Source organism: Phyllopteryx taeniolatus, chromosome 17, assembly GCF_024500385.1.
Source record: "Phyllopteryx taeniolatus isolate TA_2022b chromosome 17, UOR_Ptae_1.2, whole genome shotgun sequence".
NCBI lineage: Eukaryota > Metazoa > Chordata > Actinopteri > Syngnathiformes > Syngnathidae > Phyllopteryx > Phyllopteryx taeniolatus.
Window position 1 is genome coordinate 4,836,456 of NC_084518.1, and position 20,856 is coordinate 4,857,311.

Consider the following 20,856-nt stretch of genomic DNA (forward strand, 5'->3'; position numbering starts at 1 on the left):
CATAAAAACACTGAGGATATTTTTTTTGCTTGTTTGTTTCCATTGTGGAATATCCACGCAAACTTTTCCAATGTGGCTGGAACAACCTAACAGTTTTTAAATGTATTATTGCAGCATGATTTGAGGGATTCATCACAATTATTTTAACACCTTCTGCAACAAACTCAAGCAAAAATATTGTAGTTTAATTCTAAACTAGTTTGTTTTTTTCCTGAAAATGTTAACTTTCCCAATATTGACATTGCATTTTTACTCTACACCTAGCTGCATATTGCATCACTTCTTGCCTCAACTGTACGCAGTTTATAGTGATCTGACAAATTCACAACTTTATAACACTGACCATTTTCTGTTTTAAATTCATGTTTATTTACTCTATTGAGGTTATTCCCTGTATCTAAGCTCTTCATTTCTCTCAAGCGAGACCGGAAGCTGCATTTTATTCTTCCCATGTTTGCCGGTCCACAGTTTTGTTAGCTTCAACACCAGATATTCAACATATTCAATTGCCGTAACTACTACGATAATTATCCATGATTCAAATATGAAGGGTTACACAGGACTATAAAATAATATAAACCAACAGGATCACAACACACCTTTTAGTGAATCTCTGTTGAAAATCCGACTTTGGTCAATTTGTCCTCCTGCTTACCCTGAAATGTTCAATGTATATGCCACTAAGTGCAAACTGCTCTTAAGAAGGACAAAATCATAAAATATCAATATAAAGATCATGATGAAAATCATTTCATAATTTTATAAATATTTATCTTTATTTCAGTATACAAAATAAGAGTATGTACATCCACACATAAGTGGTTTAGAAAATCCATGAGTTCATAATGCTCTTGATAATAGAATATATTTTGAAGTCACTGCATGTCAAGATGTAAAGGATGATTAATCTGCAAGTACTTTTTCCCTTTCTTTCAGTCCACAATGAAAAAGGTCATGTTGAAGATACACACATGACAAATGTGCGGGTCCAAAGTCCAAAATAGTCTTGTGTTTGAAAAAGTACTCTACGTTCCCTTTATTTGCTTTTCCTCTCGTGTCCATTGATGCAGAAGGAAAAAAGTATCAACTGTACCTAAAAAAAAAAAAAAAAAAAAAAAAAAAAAAAAAAAGTCCCACAAGTCCACAGATTTCTGTCTAGGGGGAGATACGACATCACCCTTCTCCTCCAGCTTTAAGATCCAATGTTATTACTTTTTATTAGCGCAATAATAAAATAGACCTTCCTTATCCATGCTGGGAGAATTCATGGTCATTAACAGGAAAAGGAAACTACCCAGGAGGACGGCTGTCGTCACTTTCCATGTCCAGTAGAAACCCAACTGGCAGTTTGGAAAATCTTTACTAAAGTAATAATGACACAAGAATAGACCACGTCATGGTGAAATACACATGCTAAAGTTGAAGACAAAGGTTTGCCTTCTGGGTATTGTAGCGCTTCGGTTCATCTGCGGCTCGGTACAGGCGACGGACTCATTTGCAGACGTATCGCTCCACAATCCGCTCGCACTTCTTGCAGGTTACGTAGCAGCACCAGTGGTACTTGCAATGGCAGCGTTCCGCGAGCTTCTCCGTGTACGGGTTGTAGCCACGGCCGCAGCACATCAAGTCACAGCTGTCACTGCCAGCTGAAGTTTTGTTACACTGCCTGCAATTAGCATAAATGAAGTTAGAAGATTGAGGGAGCACCCTTGTTTGAAAGACAACCTGTTTCCAGTTTGGCTTCCGGCAAGAGAACGGCTTCATTCTAAACATTTCATCCAGCGGCCTGTACAAACTCACAGCCTGCGAAGAGTCCACAATGGCCCTTGAAATATTCTCGACCGAGCGTTGTGCCCTCATTTTTCTCTCATTTTCCTTTGTCGCATCGTTTTGAGTGCTAGACGCTTTGGATGCTTTCGGGAGCCAATGGACTCTTGAATAGGCGGTGAACAGACCCCGCCATAAATCACACTGAATACACAGGCCTGCCCCTTCTCTTAAGTTTGCCCTTTCCACATTATGGCTCAGTTTTATGATGGCAGAGTGTTAATGACCAGCATGACGAGAGGGGCGCTTAAGTTAATGGTGGCAGCAGGAGTGAAGGAGGAGAGTGAAAGGCAGGTTTATGACATTGTTGGGAGCTGGCAAATAGGAACACCCACACATTTTTTGGGAACCAAGGTCTCCTCGTAACACATCCGAACCGAAGGTGCAGCATTAAAAATTCTACAGTGTGAGATCGTATCTCAAGATCAGATTTGTATCTTCAATTCTAATCACTGATGCATCCCAGACCACGTTTGCCCTTGTATTTCTCGCCATCGGAACATGGACTATATAAAGAGTTTCTATAGCGAATGTCTAGGCTAACAATGTAGACAGGAGGTCAATTCAAGTGTCAAGACTGATAAAGCCTCTGCTTTAAGTGGCCACCAAGTGAGTGACAGATAAGTGCTTATATTGTATAAGGCAAAGTTGTCAAAATGTTCCTTCTGGGCGCCGACATGAGATTTACCAAAGCCCCGAGTGTTTCCTCTCACGGCCCACAAACCGGAGTGCCTCGTGATTTGGCGAAAGCGTTAATGTTGCGTACTCGTGTGGCTGCTAAGATATCAGGCAGCAGAAATTGTGAGTGTCCTTGACGTGAAGCGCGGCTGCTGTTTAAAAAAACTAAACAAAAACAACGTTATGTGTTGTGCTGCAAATGGCCGCCGACCCGTCTGGGGCGTACCCCACCTCTCGCCCAAACTCATACCCAACTCAACCATGTAAAGCAAATTGATGGATAGATTATGTGCAGTGTTGATGCCTAAGTGTAGCGTGGGGACCGAGTCAAGTATTGGCGCCAAAATAGCAGAATGCTACTTTAACGTACTGTACTGTATGTAACAATTGAAGAAACGGCTTTTGATTGTGAACAGGGCCACCTGCACCAAAGTCAGCTACGAGAACCAGTAGACGAGCAAGATCCATTCTTTATGGTCATGTCTATCAATAGAGACTAAGTTCATGAATATTGACTAGTAAATACAAATGTTTAAGGCTGCAACGAACGATTATTTGAATAATTATTAGGATTATTTTTTTCGAATAACCAATGAATCGGATTGAAAAAAACGTTTTACATTTCCATCCATGTATTAAAAAACAGTACATTATTTCAATGCACAAACATATATTGATTAGGATTCAGTTACTGGTTTCGCACGTAAGATGTCAGAAAATAGATCACTTTTTTCCCAAGTAAAAGAAGATGTTTGCAAATATCTTATTTTCAAACACAAAGATTATCAGTCTGCTTTATTATTATAACAGATATTATCATTCATATTTACTGCTTTGTTATTATAATAAATGTAATTATTGATACTGTATTTACTGTTGAGTGGCTGAAATTGTGAAGAATTGGGACGTTTTAAGTTAAACAAGGTCTCTAAACATTTAATCGATTATCAAACATCTTTATCGATGAATTTGATCATCAATTAGTGGTCGATTAATCATTGCACCTCTGAAAATGTGAATCTGTGGGAGTCCACTGTATTTCCATGACTTCTTATCGGGAACATTTATTTTCAATCTGCAAATATCAAAGGTCGAACAGCCGCGAATGGATTGTGTTTGACTTCTGAAGGTCCACTGTATGACTTGTGCACGGACAGTACTGTACGAGTCAAGCAATTTAACCTATTTAGTGAATATAAAATTCCAGCCTTTAAATATTGAAAATCAAAGTCAACGGGATTGTGATGACAGTATTCAGTTGGACAGATCAGCGACGGTCTTTCACACGCGATTTGAAGTTGTCCAATGTCTCGTTGAACAAGATGAATCATCATCTGTGGAAACAGCTTTTTATATTTGCCTGCTTGTTATTCTCAAAATCTGCCTCTGCTGTCATGCGATATTAAAACGGATAAATAGAGTCTGTGATTAAGGCATGTCCTTCTCCAAAAATATACGTTTAAATACATTTCGGAAATTCAATACGTTTTAAAGATAAAGCTGCATATTTTCACTATGGTGCTGCTTAGCCAGATCTCAGCATGAGTAAGACCCTCAGACAAAATGACTCCTTGCTGCCTGCTAAATTCTCACACACCACGAGTGCCACGCACAGCCCCGAGTTGGAGTGTGCAAAATGGTGTCAGCTAACCTTTATCTAGGGGAAACCTTTAAATGCTTCCAAATCTGTGTGCGCCCCTTCAGTTGATAACAGCTTGAGTTCTCCGGGGCCCAGGAATAAGTGCATTAGTCATTGGTTCAGATAAAAGCACAAGGATCCCAGTCACAGTGGCCTTCTTCAGCGACACATGCTCAGACAAGCCACAGACCGAGTGCTCAGGTTGTTATCACCCAGCCCGCTAACTAAACTGTGCCACCAGGCAGGACAGCACTTTCCTAAAGTCAACATCCTGGATGAGTTGACAGTCAGGACTGGTCATTTCCTATTTGCTGCTGTGCGGGTTGGCCATTGTTAAAGAGTCACGGTAAGCCACGTTTTCACACAGGGGCACAGTTCAGTTTACATTTAAGACCCTTTTTTTTCCTTCTCAGTTCAGTTCTCCGTGGTACAGATTGATTGCTTAACACTGATCGTGCTTGCATTTCCACTTTGTGGTATGTATTTATGTAAATATTATAGTGTGACATCATAGCAGCCAGACAGCATCTTACCATACATGCAAGTTCATTCGAATTAGAAGATATTCGAAATGCAAACATTATCCATAAACCTGCATGGAGTAAATTCCTGTAAATTACTACTACAACTGGCCCCCAAACCAAAGTGTGCTAAACGGTTAGAAAGTTCGGGTTTGATATTTTGGGGACGTTCACGATGGAAAGGCCAAAAAATGCGCTGTGCACCACATGATATTTCTTGGTGGAAAGAAGCCTTTGCTCATTGCCTTCCATTGCTTTCACAGAAGCGATGATTCTCTGTTGAACAATCTGTATGTCTAACCTTTGTCCTCCGGGTACTTCACCTCCGGGTTTGATCCCATATTGAAAAGATGCACAAATGTGGTACAGTGCTGTTCGTTAGTTTAGAACTTTAAAACCCTATTGAAGTGAACCAAACGACACGACTTTCTGACAAGTGAAAGGCAATCCCACCTGTCCTGTGTGCCGACTGAACCCAGTTTGTCATTCTTGGTGCAGAAGTCTGGGGAACTCTGCAGGTAGACCAGCTCATTCTCCCTCACAGGCCGGATGTCAATGTCTTTGGGCACCAGTTGCTTGCGTGTCCCCATGGGTCTGTGAACCACCTTGGTAGCCGACAAGTACTTCGTCTTCAGGTCCATGGCGATCTCTCTCAGGTCCTGAAGGCCTCTCCAGCAAGTCCTTATGGAGCACGAGCCGGATACGCCATGACACTTACACTTCATTACCACCGCCTCCCTCAATGCCTGTCAACAGAGAGCATGTAGCTGATAACGAACTGAATCTAGTGATTTAAAATGATCAGATAACTACACAATACACCAAAAAGAAAATGATGACCAACATATCTTTTGCTACATCCTGACTAATTCTTGCTTACCTGTCTGCCAACTTCACTGTTGTGTAGGTGCATTAGTTTGTTGGCATGGGACCCTGCACGTTTCATCTTCATGGGAGCATCGGCAAATTTGGAACCCATAACCAACCCGTAATGGAGGTTGTCAGCGCAGCCCCCCCAGCGATAGCCGGGCTCTGGGATCTCAGCTGGAATCGGACCGCATGAGCACAGGCGCAGATCTCCAGAGGTGCACGCCCTTGCGATGGTGTGGCTAATGGTGGCAGCGGAAAGGGCATAGACAAATGCAGACTCCCTTGTTCCTGATGAATGAGACCAGAAGCAACATTGAAAAGACTGAAAATAAAATGACCAGTGGCAACCTTTGCTATTAAACTACAAGACATTGAAAACATTCAAGGATGGATGAGAAATTCATAAGCCTTTTTCTAATTTCAGTTCAATTACCCGCAGTTATGTCATTATGTAAGTTACTGAGGGTGTCACAGTCACTTTAACTTTCTGCCTCCTGTGGAAGCAGTGTGGGTTCGGTTCCCACTCAGTGATGGTGAGAACGTGAGTGTGACTGCTTGTCTCTATGGCTAAATCTCATTTCTGTATTTGCATAGTCCTCAGTCCTCACTCCTCGCTGGGTTCACATGTTAGCTCCTTCCACCAGTGATCCCGTTGAGGAGAACAAAAGACGAGCGAGGAGGGTCAAATGTTGGGCGAAATGAGACATTTGCTCCTCAATGTTGTCTTTTCCAGGAGAAGTCATTTAACGTGTCAAATATCCAGTGTAAAAATAATCAAGGAATGACAAAAACAGGAGTTGAACTATTTAATGTTAAGTCCTGTGCCATTTATGATCCGGTTGGTACACGCCCATTTTATACATCACTGTTAAGGAGCTAAAAGACTTCCCCAAAGGAAACAGTCCGTGGACCCTCCTCGATACCCGATCCCAGCGCCTCGATGCGCATTTAAGATAATACTCCTTAATATGGAGGTGTGGGAACAACATCCGGCTCGCGGACGAAGCATCGAGGCGCGAGGAGCTACGCTGAAAAAGAAAACGTACTCCATTTGCAGTTGGACATGATTCAAATGTGATTAACTGATGTAATTTTACCCCTTTCCTTCGAAAACGAACAAAATATGTATGTTAAACACATTTTAATCATGTGCTAGCAATCTACATGTCAAGTAAATTCAAAGGACCTTTTTTCAGGAAAGTTCAAATTAAGAGAAATCCAGATCCACTCTGTACTGTATAGGGGAGGGGGGGGGGGGGGGGGTGCCCCCAGTGCCCCCCTGGTTCTCCCGCCTCTGCTGTGGAAATATATATATCTATATATGGAAAACAGAAAATGAACCTGTCTACCATCCCATAATATACCATTACAGCCGAAGTGTCATATAGAGCGAGCACCGATGTAATTGGCGATGACGTGTGGAAAGCATCGACAGCTATCGAGAACAATTTCAGAACGCGGGGAAATCGCGTAAGAGCGAGCGTTTGTTTGATCAAAGCATCCTCGGACAGAGACGAGACGTTTCCCACGTAACTGATGGCACTGATGGTGTATTTCTGCAACTTCTGCTGATTTCTGTTCATTTTGTATTTGTTGTATATATCTTGTGAAGATCAAACAAAACAAAAGGAACGTTGAAAACATTACCTTTCACTCGTGAAAATACAGAGTGGCTTTTGGGGCATCGTACATGTAATTGGCCCTACCTCGGTCAAGGTCTGGACGATACTTGGAGGAATCGCTGGGACGCTCTATGGAGGAGCAGTTCCAGCGCATGTCAGCAAAGGTCTTTTGACAAGTTTTCTTGACTTCGCGGGCTGCTTGGATGATGGTTTGCATGAGTTCCATGTTGCTGCGGCACAGCTGCGCTTGGGAGGACACCAGGCCGGGCAACAGCTTACAGTGTTGGGTCTGGTTGATGTGTAAGGTCTTGGGTGTATGTGATATTGCTCTGCGGAGTGAAGAGAGACCAAAAAATAAATTTAAAAAAATGAGGTCACACACAGAAACGGCTCCTGATTGTAGTAGTAATGGTTGCCTTTTCGTAACACTTGTAGGTTCTTGTCGCATTTAATAATTCAGGGGGGGGGGGAAGTAAAATAGCATGACACGTCGTATTTCTTCAGATATAATATAAGAGTTATTTACTTGCAAGCCTGCACCAAGTAATGAGCTCATACAAGCACTGTATCAACAATTCTCTGTTTACAAAGAAGCATCTTATCGTCATTTCCTTTCTTTACACTTTCAGATAAGTGTTATGGTGGCACAGTGGACGACCGGTTAGCACATCTGCCTCACAGTCGTGAGGTTCGCTAAAGAGAGAGGACACGGGTGAGAATAAACGGGCTCGCTAGCTTCAGTTCATTTGAACACACCCGGCGCGTTACGTACCGCCCGCCTACATTTTGGCCACAAGCTTCGCTATTTCATCCACACGTACATTAAAAATTGTTGTTGTAAAACACAATATTTGATCATTTCTATACTGTATTTGTATGGCTTTGAACATACAGTTGAATTAAAACCAAAAATATTTCGAGGGATATTTTCAGGTGATGTCCATCACAGAAATAGAACCATATTATCACTGAGAAAATCTCCCACTTTTGGCTTTGACCCTTTTTGTTACAGTACAGAACTTCTTATGAGATATTCCCAGAAATAGTTTTGCAAAATCGTCTAATCTCCGCTCCAGCGAGATCATATCCAGCATATGCTCCTCACCATTTCTATTTTGCACCGTGGGAGGTTTTGTCTTCTTTGGCCTCGGTTCAGTGTGAATGTTCTATTTAAATACTATTAGAGGATCATATTGGACTATATTATAACGTATTTAGGTTTTATGTATTTACAGAGAAACCACAGGCAGGGGAGGCTACCTCTGATCTATGTTTGTGAGAAACGGGCAGCGGTGCAGGCAGCAGGACCTGTTTCACATTACAGGGTGTGTGGGGCCGCTGGGTTATGCTCAGCGATAAACTGTGGCGCCACGGCGCTCATGGTCACTCACAGGTGTTTATTATCGCATCTGCTTTTGTACGCAACACTGTGCATCATCAAGACTAAACGACTTCGCACTTCGATTTCGCTCGGCACACGTGCTTACGCCCCGTTTTGATGCGTAGTGTGATTTTTTTCTATTTCTGTCTTCAGTGTGACCTCATTCTTGTTTCTGTCCAAGGTTTTATTCCTTCTGCAAGATTAGCCATGTGATCCCAAACTTGACAAAACTTCCGTTGTAAATTTTGTGCAATGTACCACCGTAAAGTTCAGACTAAAAGACACAACTTTTTGCCCCTGCGTCTTAAACAATGACGTTTCACTTTCCCGTCGACTTTTAGCTTCTTTTTTAAGTTACCAAAATTATGTTTATAGTTGATGAATTATTCTCTGAGCTTCATGTTGACATTGTTCACATTTTGACATCAAATCCGCACACACTGAAGCATCGGGATCGGTATTGTCCGCTCTCCTCAAACGCACAAACCCAGCATGCCAAAAACGTTACGTAAAGACTGCGACGCAGCCACTGCACATGATTTTAGAGTAGATAAACCGATTATATGAATGTGACAATCCTAAGATTATGGACCTTATTTTTGTTGTGCATATTTTGTTGTGGACTAGCAGTATTTCTGCTTCGGTGTTGCTTCATTCTCTTTTTTAGTTGTGATTATTTTCTACAGCGAGGTTGGCAGTTTTTTTTCTATTGTGTTTGTATGCGTAATATGCGCAGCTAATGTGTGGAAAAGCTTCTGATTTTTACTGTGGGTGCAACTTATATACAGGTGTGTTCAATAGGCCGAATATTACTTTTTAAAAAATGAATTAAAATTCATCTGACTGAAAATACAGACACACTGGACACCACTGATGTGCACAAGAAACTCAATGGGTTAGTTTTACAGATTAATATTAACCTCTAAAAAACAATGACTCCAACTAGGTTTCTACTTAGTAGTCTAGAAACCTTTACAAAGGCCAAAAAAAAACCTTCATTTTGATTTTAGAAATTGTAACACTCCCCTGTATGTGCGAGGTTTAGACTAAACATTAATGCACTATTTACAAAGAAATAGAGAAGTAGAACGTTCAAAAATGACAAATGAACAAAGAAATAATCATGCATCATGGATTCCTCCTTGTTTCATGCACCACAAAGGTTGGGCGGAAATCAAATGTATGATTGATGTAATAATATGCTCAAATGAAACCACAAACTGAATGAGCATAAGCTCTTTGTCAAAGGTATTGATTTCATGTATGTATGTCAATGTACTGTCTCTGACGTGCGAACAAACGCCACTCCGGCGTTGATGTGGCCATTTGTACAAACTGCATTGTTTGCAACAATTGAAGACATGAACGGGAACACGGTCGTCTACCCATCCAATGATTTTTTTTATTTATTTATTTTTTTATAGCGGTTATCCTGTTCAAGGTCACGACAAAGCTGGAGTCTCCCCAGATGACTGGGCCAAATGTGGACTGCGCCCCGGATGGGTTGCCAGTCAATCACAGGACACATATAGAGACAACCGCACCCTGGTACCACGACCCCTACCATGACATCATTTTCAAAAAGTTACACTTCAGACTTGTTTTTAAATATTTGTCTTTAAAGGCTCCAAAAATGATTTTGTAATGCGAAGAAATGGCCAAAGTGACACAATTTGCGAGTGTAAAATCTGGTTGAACGATTAAAGATTTTTTGAAGTCGACTATAATATGCTGAAAGTTGACTCAGAAGGCAATTAATCCATGACATCATTGTCATATTTTCAGCACAGTACAGCAGTCCCTAACCTATTTGGCACCATACAGTATTTTGACAGTCGCGTAGAAACAAATAAAAACAAATGATTAATATTACAACTCACCATTACGCTGAATGTAATTGTTGTAATTAGAGGGAGCCCTGCACATGTTTTTGCTCTTCAACGAGCCATCCGCTGTCTTCTTGTGTTCCATAGCATAGCATGTTGTAAGACGACACATCGTAGCCACTCCCCCCCCCCCAAAAAAAAATGAAGCATTTCTCTGTTCCACTGTTTTACCTTTGCTTTTATTGTATTTGAGGATGCACTTGCATATTTCGCAAGTGGCATAGTTATGGCCTTATGACGTAGGTAATGCAACAAGTCTTACAGCACAGTGTCGTGAGGCTGGTTGTTGTTGCCGTGCTTTACTGCACATAACATTTTGGGGCCACAGACAGAGCTTCACTTCACGCCGCTGCCCTTGTTCATCGCCACCAGTCCCGAGGCCCTGCTGGTATGAATATTTTAAGAATGGCGGCGACTGGAATCGTCTAATCTAGCCAGGCTAACCGCTATTCTCATCCACCACAAGCTTTGGTTTCATACTCTCAGACCCGCACAGATGAATGAAGACTGTGTCGCCTTGTCGGCCGCTCCGCAGAGCGCTTTAGTCTGGTGACAGCAGCACGCTGGTGAGTCAAACGTCGCCTGTAAATTGGCCAATTGGAAGATGAGATGCCAAAAACACGTGATTGGCAATTAGTTTTTCAAGCCTTAAATGTCTCGTTAAATGTCTAATTGGTCCAACTCCAGGGGCTCTATTTTCGTAGACTGCGCATGTGCGGCGGAACGGGAAAACTGGCATATCCTGGTTTTCTGGTTTGCCAATTTAGCAGACCGGTCGGCGATAAATTGGGCGTATCTGCTGAGTCTGGTACAGTAGGTAGGCCGCTGGTCTAACAGGATTTTGGCGAACTTCATCAGGGCACAGGCAAACAGATGCGGATGCGTCGTGCATGTCAGACGTAATCCATTCATGAATATGTGACTGATCGGAGGTGGGGGATAGATACGTGAGGTCACCGGGGGTTATCGCTAGCTCATACTGTATTTAATAAGGATACCCACTCACATTGTCTGTGGCCACAGCAGACAAGAGCAGTGACGATGCACGGATGACAGTGACGTCTTCATGCCACACTGTCATTCCGCCACATTTAAAGGGAATGAGAGAAGCCGCTTCGATTAGACGAGATTGATCATAACAGTGTAGACCTCACTTTTTTAAATATACCGGCTTGCGCCTGTCTGCAAGATTACCAACACCTGGTCTAGCCCATCTCCGCACAGATTTATGTTGCCCACCGCGCCGGATTTATGCTGTCGACGAAAATAAAGCCCTCAGACTTAACCTTCCTTTATTATCATTCGATAAACACATGGCGACTGCAGATATTAAAGAAAATTTCAGTACCTTAGCTCACAGTATCAAATGCATTAAATAGTTAGAATGACTAGGATTATAGAAAAAAAGTGGCGGCTGTTACAGTCCATATTCTTATGTATGTATATTAGTGTAAATGGCCCCCCAATTATTACAGAACAAATCCAAATAATAGCTATTAGGAAATCTCTAATGACGTCCTCTTGGAATTGATCTTAGAAAACTTGCCAGTCGACTAACGAAGTGCCCATAATGTATCAGTCAGTGGCCCCTCTTGGAAAGAAAAAAAAAGTTTCCCCAGTCACCAGTTTCACCGATCCACACGAAATGTGCACTAAAAATGTCTCAAGGGCAATCTCCCTCTTTGCTTTCTAAAGTTATTACTGTTATTATTATACACCGGTGCTAAATTTGATCTGATAGCTTAGAAGTGAACCTCGCTGTCTCTGGTTACTGAAGCCGCATCCGAGTTGTTAAAGAAGTTTCCGTTCATAGCCAGAGGAACTGCCTGTTAATCGACCATAATCCTTTCATGACACACACGCGGACTGAACACACGAGCTTTCCCCTCGTCGGGAGCAACTTCGGGAATGTCGGGGCCCTCTTCAAAGCCGCCGCGGGCCCCGCACTCCGTAAAACGCCTCAACGTGCAGAAAAGCGTCACGCCCGCGCGGTGCAACTTCATGACGTCGCATGAACGGACGGACTGTAAAAGCGGAGTAAACTGGAGGAAAATGGATACGTACAGCCATTTGATGCCAGAGCAGACCTGAGACAGCAGCAGAGCAGCGAGCACAGCGAGAGGCAGAACGTGAGAGCACCTCCTCATGGTTGGACAATGATTGCGGTTCACCGAGCACAAAAGTTCAAAGGTTTGCTTGGGAGCTTCTTGACCTCACAGGTCCACCGTCATGGCAAAGGCTTTGTTGTAGTAAACCCTGTTGTAAGAAGAACACAACTGATCAGCGCTATTTGCAACATTTTGGCTGAAAGATATCATTGGAACCATTTTGCCGTTTTTAGGAGACGCTAGCTACACGTTTTAAAGAGGAGATTTCACTCGACCGAAAACAAAACAATGGCGGCCAAAACTTGCGCCAAAACTCGTTTCAAAACTATCCGGATTGAAACAATGAAAACCTTAAAAACGGTATGAATGAACTTGTTACGCGTGTGCATGAAATCATCTCAATTTGAAGAACCGTTCAACGCAGATCATTCCCTTTTGGAACTTATGACAGAGGCTGTGAGACCAAATGAAAACGGCACAGTGCACCATGCAAAACAACAGAATCTTGAAATATCCGCTCATTCATGGTGTTTCCATTGATATGTATATACAGCAAGTGTATGTGTGTGTGTTAAAGCCATTTTGTCATTTTCCGCAGCCCATTTTGGTGTTTTCTGCACTCGTCAAATTGATCCCGTGCGTTTAACTGAGCCCAAGTTAGCTTTTTATTTTTATTTTATTATTATTTTAAGATTGGCGAGTTTCAAAAAGGGATGCCAAATTAGACACGAATTTCATTTGGGCGCAGTTGCAATAGATCTGTGGAAAATAAAAAAGTGCCCTGAAGCTCCCCAGCAAAGCGGAAATTCTGGGTGGGTGTTAATGCGGAGTGGTGGTCAACCTCGCACTTGGCAGGTTTCACACACTGAGCTGCTGCACAAATACACATGGTAAAGTATATTGCATAGTTTGTGACATAACTCCAAAATATCATTGTTGAGAGTTATTCTTTGGGCGTGAGCGTGCCAGTCTCCTCCTGGATTTGCTCCCCACATCTTCTCAGTCTGCATTTCGGCTTGGCGTTGCCACCACTTGGCCCAACTCGCAAAAAAAAAACATTTAAGTGAGCTCGGTAATCCGCAAGCCAGTGTGGGCAGCAGGTGATAAGCAATCTTTTTGCAACTGAGGAGATGATGGACCTGAAATGCTCATCGGCCCCGGGCCCAAACCAAAACAGCTGTAAAAATCCCAGATGGGGATGATTTAAAGGCGTTAATATAAATAACTAAATAAATAAATAATATATATGTTATATTCTACTGTCAATTTGGAAACACGTGTTGGGGTGTGGGACTACATGGGGATGAATGCAGATCAACAACGCTCATTCAAATTGCAGCTCCAGTTTCAAGAAATCAACAATTGACTTAACAAACAATCTTCTTATCAATCTTTATTGGCTTTTAGGCAAGTATTTTTTCTTTAGCAAGACGTTGGAAACTAAATGCTTTGATATTTCAGTACAGCTTTTATGGAAATGAACAGGAGTCTATTGAGCGCATACATTTTTAGGCATTGTGGTAAATAATAATAACAATATTGCACGCGCATTGGCGCCGCGCAATTATTCTCAAAGTTGATTAAACAAGTTGCAACTCACCCTTTTTGCGATCAGCTTTCCACGTTCAATCAAACAATAAAGAAATTCAAAGCCAGCAGGTTTGAGTATCCTCGGGAGCGTCGGTGTCTCTTTTTTTTTTTTTTTATTCTTTTTTTTTCAGCCAGATGCGTCCGAAAAATCCAAGATGGGAAGTAAGAATAACTCCGGACAGGTACGCATGGTGTGTTTTGCAGAGCGCTGAGCGCGTGTGTGCACGAGAGAGTCAGAGAAGGCAGAGTGGGCGCTCAAGTACCCCCGGCCCACTTTTCATGTGGCTGCTGATGTCACACCTGCATTTGCATAAGAAAGCGCGCCGCCGCGGCCTGACAGGGGCGCGCCCGTGCGCTCGTGTATCCACGAAACAATTCACTCAAGTACTCACGCAAACAAAAATAAATAAATATACTGAAGTACACAAGAAAAACGTTAAAAAAAAAAAAAATCATTTGTCAATTATATGCAATACTGTACCTGTTTTGACAATTTGGCACAAAGGGGGAAAGAAAAAAAAAATATGCAAGGCCATCATCAAAACAACTTGCTGCCATAACTTTCCTGACATTGTGAACTGACTATGAAAAACTAAACCTTACCTGCACTGTGGTACCTTAACATTGGAGTGTAATACCAAGCGCATAACTCAATCTATTTGTATATGAAATACATTTTCGCCATTACAATGAATTGAAATGCCATTCAGCCGTTCCAGCCCCCCAAAAAAACACATTTTCTTAATTGTTTTGAATAAAGAAAAACAGCACTTTTTTTGTAAAATACAAACAGAATAAGAGGGGATGTAAAAATAAAAAGTATTTAAGCCAAAAGTTACCCATTGGCTGTGTGTGTTGATGTGTGGCTCTAAGGGGCGTGGCCTCGAGAGTGACGCCATGAGCTCTGGTTGGCCATTGACCACGCCCCGCTCTCCCTGTAAGTGTTCTCATTTTGTATTTGGGTGTTTGACTATTCCATTCAAAAAACTGCTGAAAGTGCATTGGTGACTGTCTGCTCTCCTTTTTTTTTTTTTCACACTTCACTTGAATTTGAATTCAAAATTTGGCTTGCAACAACAAATAATAATAAAAAAAAGCGTTTTCAATGGGGGGGGGGGGGGGAGTTATTTACCCAAAGATTTCAAAATAATACATTTCAGAGTGTAATTGCACGTGTGCCGAGGTGAGACAATATTTTTGCTCATGGTTATCTTACAGTCAAAATCTGATCCCAGCTCATGCCCACTTACTTGTCAGTGACTGCACCACCGTACCACTGCAAGTGTGTCCTTCGATCGGACCGAGAATCTCGGAACAGCCGAGCTTGTGCTTTTTAAGGATTGCTCAAGACGCCATGAATCATTCTCGGAGCCAACGACATCAAACCATTTTCGAAAATAAGGGCCTCGAATGTGGAACAGCTTGCTCTCCCCAATCTGTTTATTATTTATACACGAGTGCAATCAAGATCTCAACCTCTCGTTATTTACATCTTTTTTTTTTTTTTTACATCGGGTTATCATCTGCACAGATTGTAAAAAAAAAAAAAAAAAAAATTCAACCAAAGTAAGGAGAAGAAAGTACAGATATGTTTGTACTTCGTTACCTCCCACCACCGATGCGACGAGTATTGATATCCTCATTATATGTCATGATGATGTTATGGTGTCGCTTGGGGCACAATCATCGTCGTCGTCATGTTTGACTTAAAAAAATAAAAAAAATAATTAAAAAAATAAATAAATAAAAACACTTTCAGGTACGAAAAGTGTGTAGTGCCGTCATCGTGCTTTGAAAACAAGATTTAGTGGGAAATATGCTAAGGACTACAAACCTACAAATTAGTTACAATCATGGCCGACAACATTAGGTCCACGTGACATTATAATGAGCTCCAATAAAAGCTGTCCCAAAAATTTTTTCAACCATTCTTATTTTGGATTGTGACTGGCAGAGGTATTCATTTCACAATAAATATGTTTTTGTGCAGGTTTACCTAATCTTGTGGCTGGCGAATGCGGTAACACAGACAACTACGATCATTATTACGTTAGAAATAATTTGACAAATTATTTTAATGCACACTAAATGCAAACAGTTTGCGCATGAAGTTGTCAATAATAATTTTGCTAACAAAGAATCCCATTGACATATATCAACTGAATTTCACACATAACCCCACGTGTCTGCGTGTTTTCCGTTCAGTTGCGTGCGTGACTCCGGGTGTTTTTGTTATGCGCGAGGCTGAATTATGTATCTTGAAATAATCATTCAAATTTAATATGCGTAATATAAATCAACAATACAGCAATATAATTAATAATAAATAACTCGGAATTTCCCTTCATGCAAAACACACTATGTATTTGCATGGATGCAATTTAATGGTCAGAATATAATCCAGTACTTTGAACATACACAACTATGCTTTGAAGTAAAATGCGTTTAATGTTGCATCGTTTTTCCTTCATCCTTCAATGTGAACCGCGATATGTTGCAGAGCCAGCTGCGGGAAACTAATGTTCGCGTTTCCTGAGAATATTCTGCACCTTGACCTTACAGCTGCCGGAGCTAACACGGTTGTGCTGCATATCAGGTGTTGCCGGGCTTTTCTTTCGTCTCCGACGCACTTGCAGACCTCAAGAATCCCGCAACAGGCCTACTTCCTTCAAAAACGCCACAATGGCGGGTGCGATTACCACTTACACACTCTTTTTCTAATATTCTGACCCAATCCTAAAAAGTACTATGATGCAGCGCAGTTGTACACTACTGCAAACTATACCCGCAATAGTGAAATATTGTTAAATGTGAGTGTGAATTAAAACTCAGCAGTATAAGGGTCATTTCCATATAATTTACCTATACGTACATGTAACAGTAAAGACAGGGCCCACTTAATTTCCTTTTGAAAATCTAAACATTTTACGAATATGAGTATTGAAATTATTGACAGTTGTTTTTAATCCAAATGTCATAATTGTTTCCAAGAAAAAAACTATCCTAAAATAATACTTTTCAAACTTTCAATGGTTGTTTCAACATGGGAGACATTTACCCACAGAAAATCAAGGAAGCATAAAATTAAAATCAAATTTGAAAAAAAAACTGCTGAATTTGATATACTGTGATTGATGAAATTATATGAAAATGACCCTTATTCTTTCTCAAGGTATCGTGTAGGTGTATCTAACTAATGTTGTGGCCAGTGAGTGTATGTTCCAGGTTGTGGTTCCACTCAGATGTGTTTTAAGTGGCAGTCAACTGTGAATGGGCACAGATTGTTACATGTGTGGGTGTTGTGAAGCTTCCAGCGGGACCGCGCCTGCTTTCAGAAAGACTTTTTACACTCAGTCTCTTCATTCCTGAACTGAGGTCAACACGCAAAGCCTTTGATCCCCCCCCCCCACACACACACACATCTCTCACCTTCTGAATTCTATTTGCATTTTATTTGGTTGAGATTCAAAGACGTTACACTTTGTTTAGAACACAAACTTTAGCATTGCTTTTAAATGACAAAATTGAGCATGACGGCGAATTCAGAACTTTCATTGTTTTGCACGTTTCGAAATTCCCGTCTATACTGCTTATCCGGACTTGGGTCCCAGCTGACTTCGGACCAAATTGGTACACGACCTGGACTGATCGGCAGCTAATCGGAAGGCACATCTCGACAAACAACCAATCACACTTCATTTTAACCTAAGGACAATTACAGTTAGACTCTTCAATTAACCTAACATGCATGTTTTTGGAATACGGGAGTATCAAATGCAATATAAATCCATGAGGTGAAATAATAGTCATAATGAATGCAGCAACTTGTGGACTGTAAATGGTTAAATTTGCCTCAATTTTACAAACACCAAGCCGCACAAGGCTTTTCTGATTATTACTAATATGCAGTAGAAATGATATTAAGCAGTGAAATAGGGTCACTGTCCAATTATACTGTACCTGCAAAAGGACAGTGACAACTTTAGATCAGACGAGAAAATCCCATTTCCCTCCAGTGTCTAAGTTCTGAATGATACATTCCTGTATCCACACCATTATCCAGATCCTCATTCAGATGTGTTCCACGCGCCACGCCTCCCCCAAATTTAGTCGAATTGTATTTTGTATTTGATGTGTTGTACTAACATACAGTATGTCCAACTACCTCCGTCAAAATGGCTGCTGTGAAAAAGGTCATTCGAATAACTTACGCCAGGCTTTGTACCTCATCAAAAGTGGCAGCACTGTCTCACACTTGTCCTTCATGTATGAACCCTTACCATCGTCTGAAGGAGCGTTGCTAAAGAGTAGCAAGAGGGGCCGAGGGAGTTTCGGTGAACCTTGTGGTTTTCATCAAGTCTGTGGAATGCTTGATTTAGTTGTAGAGGTCTTTCCGAATGCACCGAAGAGCCACAGAGAAATCCCAAAGACAGTCACACCAAGATGTCGACAAGCAATAAATACATTGTGTCCGTACATATGCTTCTGATGATGACTATACTCCTTTTTTCATTGCGGTTGAAAGAAGAGCGCCAGAGCTTCCTTTGCTGAGTGCAACAGCATTTGAAATACCGAACTACGTGCCCACTTGGGTTTGTGAAACTTGCGACGCATCAGATCTGTGTAGGATGCTTTTGAACAAATGAATCAGGTATGACCCCCTTAAATTTTCCACTCTTTGTTACATTGCGGCCATTTCTTAAAATCATTTAAGTTAATTTTTTCCCTCAATATACTCACAGCACGTCATATTGACAGAAACAAAAAAACTGAATTGTTGACATTTTTGCAGATTTATTAAAAAGAAAAACTGAAATATCACACAGCCGTAAGTATTCAGAGCCTTTTTTCAGTATTTAGTAGAAGCACCCTTTTGAGCTAATACAGCCATGAGTCTTTTTGGGAATGATGATGCAAGTTTTTCACACCTGGATATGGGGATCTTCTGCCATTCCTCCTTGCAGATCCTCTCCAGTTCTGTCAGGTTGGATGGTGAACGTTGGCGGGCAGCCATTTTCAGGTCTTTCCAGAAATACTCAATTGGGTTTAAGTCAGGGCTCTGGCTGGGCCACAGAGTTGTTCTGAAGCCACTCCTTCGGTATTTTAGCTGTGTGCTTAGGGTCATTGTCTTGTTGGAAGTTGAACCTTCGGCCCAGTCTGAGGTCCTGAGCACTCTGGAGAAGGTTTTTGTCCAGGATATCCCTGTACTTGGCCGCATTCATCTTTCCTTTGATCGCAACCGGTCTCCCTGTCCCTGCAGCTGAAAAACACCCCCACAGCATGATACTGCCAGCACCATGCTTCACTGTTGGGACTGTATTGGACAGGTGATGAGCAGTCCCTGGTTTTCTCCACACATACCGCTTAGAATTATGGCTAACAATTTCTGTCTTGGTCTCATCAGACCAGACAATCTTATTTCTCACCATCTTGGCATCCTTCAGGTGTTTTTTTTTCGCAAACTCCATGCGGGCTTTCATGTGTCTTGCACTGAGGAGAGACTTCCATCAAGCTACTCTGCCATAAAGCCCCGACTGCTGGAGGGCTGCAGTGATGGTTGCCTTTTTAGAACTTTCTCCCATCTCCCGACTGCATCTCTGGAGCTCAGCCACAGTGATCTTTGGGTTCTTCTTTACCTTTCTCACCAAGGCTCTTCTCCCCCAATTGCTCAGTTTGGGCGGACGGCCAGCTCAGGGAAGGGTTCTGGTCGTCCCTAACGTTCCATTTAAGGATTATGGAGGCCACTGCACTCTGAGGAACCTTAAGTGCAGCAGAATGTTTTTTGTAACCTTGGCCAGATCTGTGCCTTGCCACAATTCTGTCTCTGAGCGCTTCACGCAGTTCCTTTGACCTCACGATTCTCATTAGCTCTGACATGCACTGTGAGCTGTCAGGTCTTATATAGACAGGGGTGTGGCTTTCCAATCAGTATAATCAAACACAGCTGGACTCCAGTAAAGGTGTAGAACCATCTCAAGGATGATCAGAAGAAATGGACAGCACCCGAGTTAAATATATGAGTGTCACAGCAAAGGGTCTGAATACTTATGGCTGTGTGATATTTCCATTTTTCTTTTTTAACAAATCAGCATTTTTTTTGTGTCAATATGGGGTGCTTTGTGTACATTAATGAGGAAAAAATTAACTTACTGTACCCATTCAGCATGCTCCAACACACTTTACACCTGACATTTAAACTTTTAACAAAACCCATTCATACACCCCAGGAACCAACAAATAAAATTGTATTTTTTGGAGGTTTACAATGTGTCCAGTGGTCGGCAACCTGCTCTCGGCCGGATATGGCTCCAATGAAGCCTTTGAGCAGGGGTTGCGGGCGACCCACACCGGCGACAGATCCGTTTGCTCAGCAGCTGAGCGAGAACACAGAGATGCTCCTTTCACAAAGAGTTGAGCACCGACAATCAGCGCTTTGTTTGGGAGGCATCTGCTGTTACAGCTCACGCAAGGAATATGTGCATCTGTAACTGCACTCAGTTGGGTTATCAGTGTTCAAGCTGGCTCAACATAAATAAAACCATGCCATTTTTTTAGCAGGCTATAACTGCTAAGTGATTAATAGTTAGAACTGTCTTTACAGTCAACCATGTAAGTTAGGTTATTGGTCTATTTAATTTGGAAGAACATTTGGTAATCCAATAAATGCCTATAGGAATACAATCTTTAATAATTTATCATAGGTCAGAATAACAAAGCAAAATAAGGACTGAACG

At 41.7% G+C, this 20,856-nt stretch overlaps 1 protein-coding gene across 1 annotated transcript; it reads right to left on the reverse strand.

Moving 5' to 3' along the window:
- Positions 1–407: 407 nt before the first annotated feature.
- wnt11 (wingless-type MMTV integration site family, member 11) lies at positions 408–14,581 on the reverse strand. The gene is made up of 6 exons (XM_061752572.1): positions 14,133–14,581; positions 12,489–12,680; positions 7,242–7,486; positions 5,546–5,823; positions 5,119–5,411; positions 408–1,666 (listed from the first exon to the last, which is right to left on the reverse strand). The coding sequence occupies exons 2-6, from the start codon at positions 12,569–12,571 to the stop codon at positions 1,492–1,494; spliced, it is 1,074 nt and encodes a 357-aa protein (XP_061608556.1). The 5' UTR covers positions 12,572–12,680; positions 14,133–14,581; the 3' UTR covers positions 408–1,491.
- Between the last annotated feature and the right edge of the window lie 6,275 nt (positions 14,582–20,856).

Coding starts and splice junctions, on each gene's coding strand:
- wnt11 (XM_061752572.1), bottom strand. CDS start 12,571: ATGAGGAGGTGCTCTCACGTTCTGCCTCTCGCTGTGCTCGCTGCTCTG. Junction 5,412..5,545: donor ACAGTGAAGTTGGCAGACAG/GTAAGCAAGAAT, acceptor CTCTGTTGACAG/GCATTGAGGGAGGCGGTGGT. Junction 1,667..5,118: donor TCAGTCGGCACACAGGACAG/GTGGGATTGCCT, acceptor TGCTAATTGCAG/GCAGTGTAACAAAACTTCAG.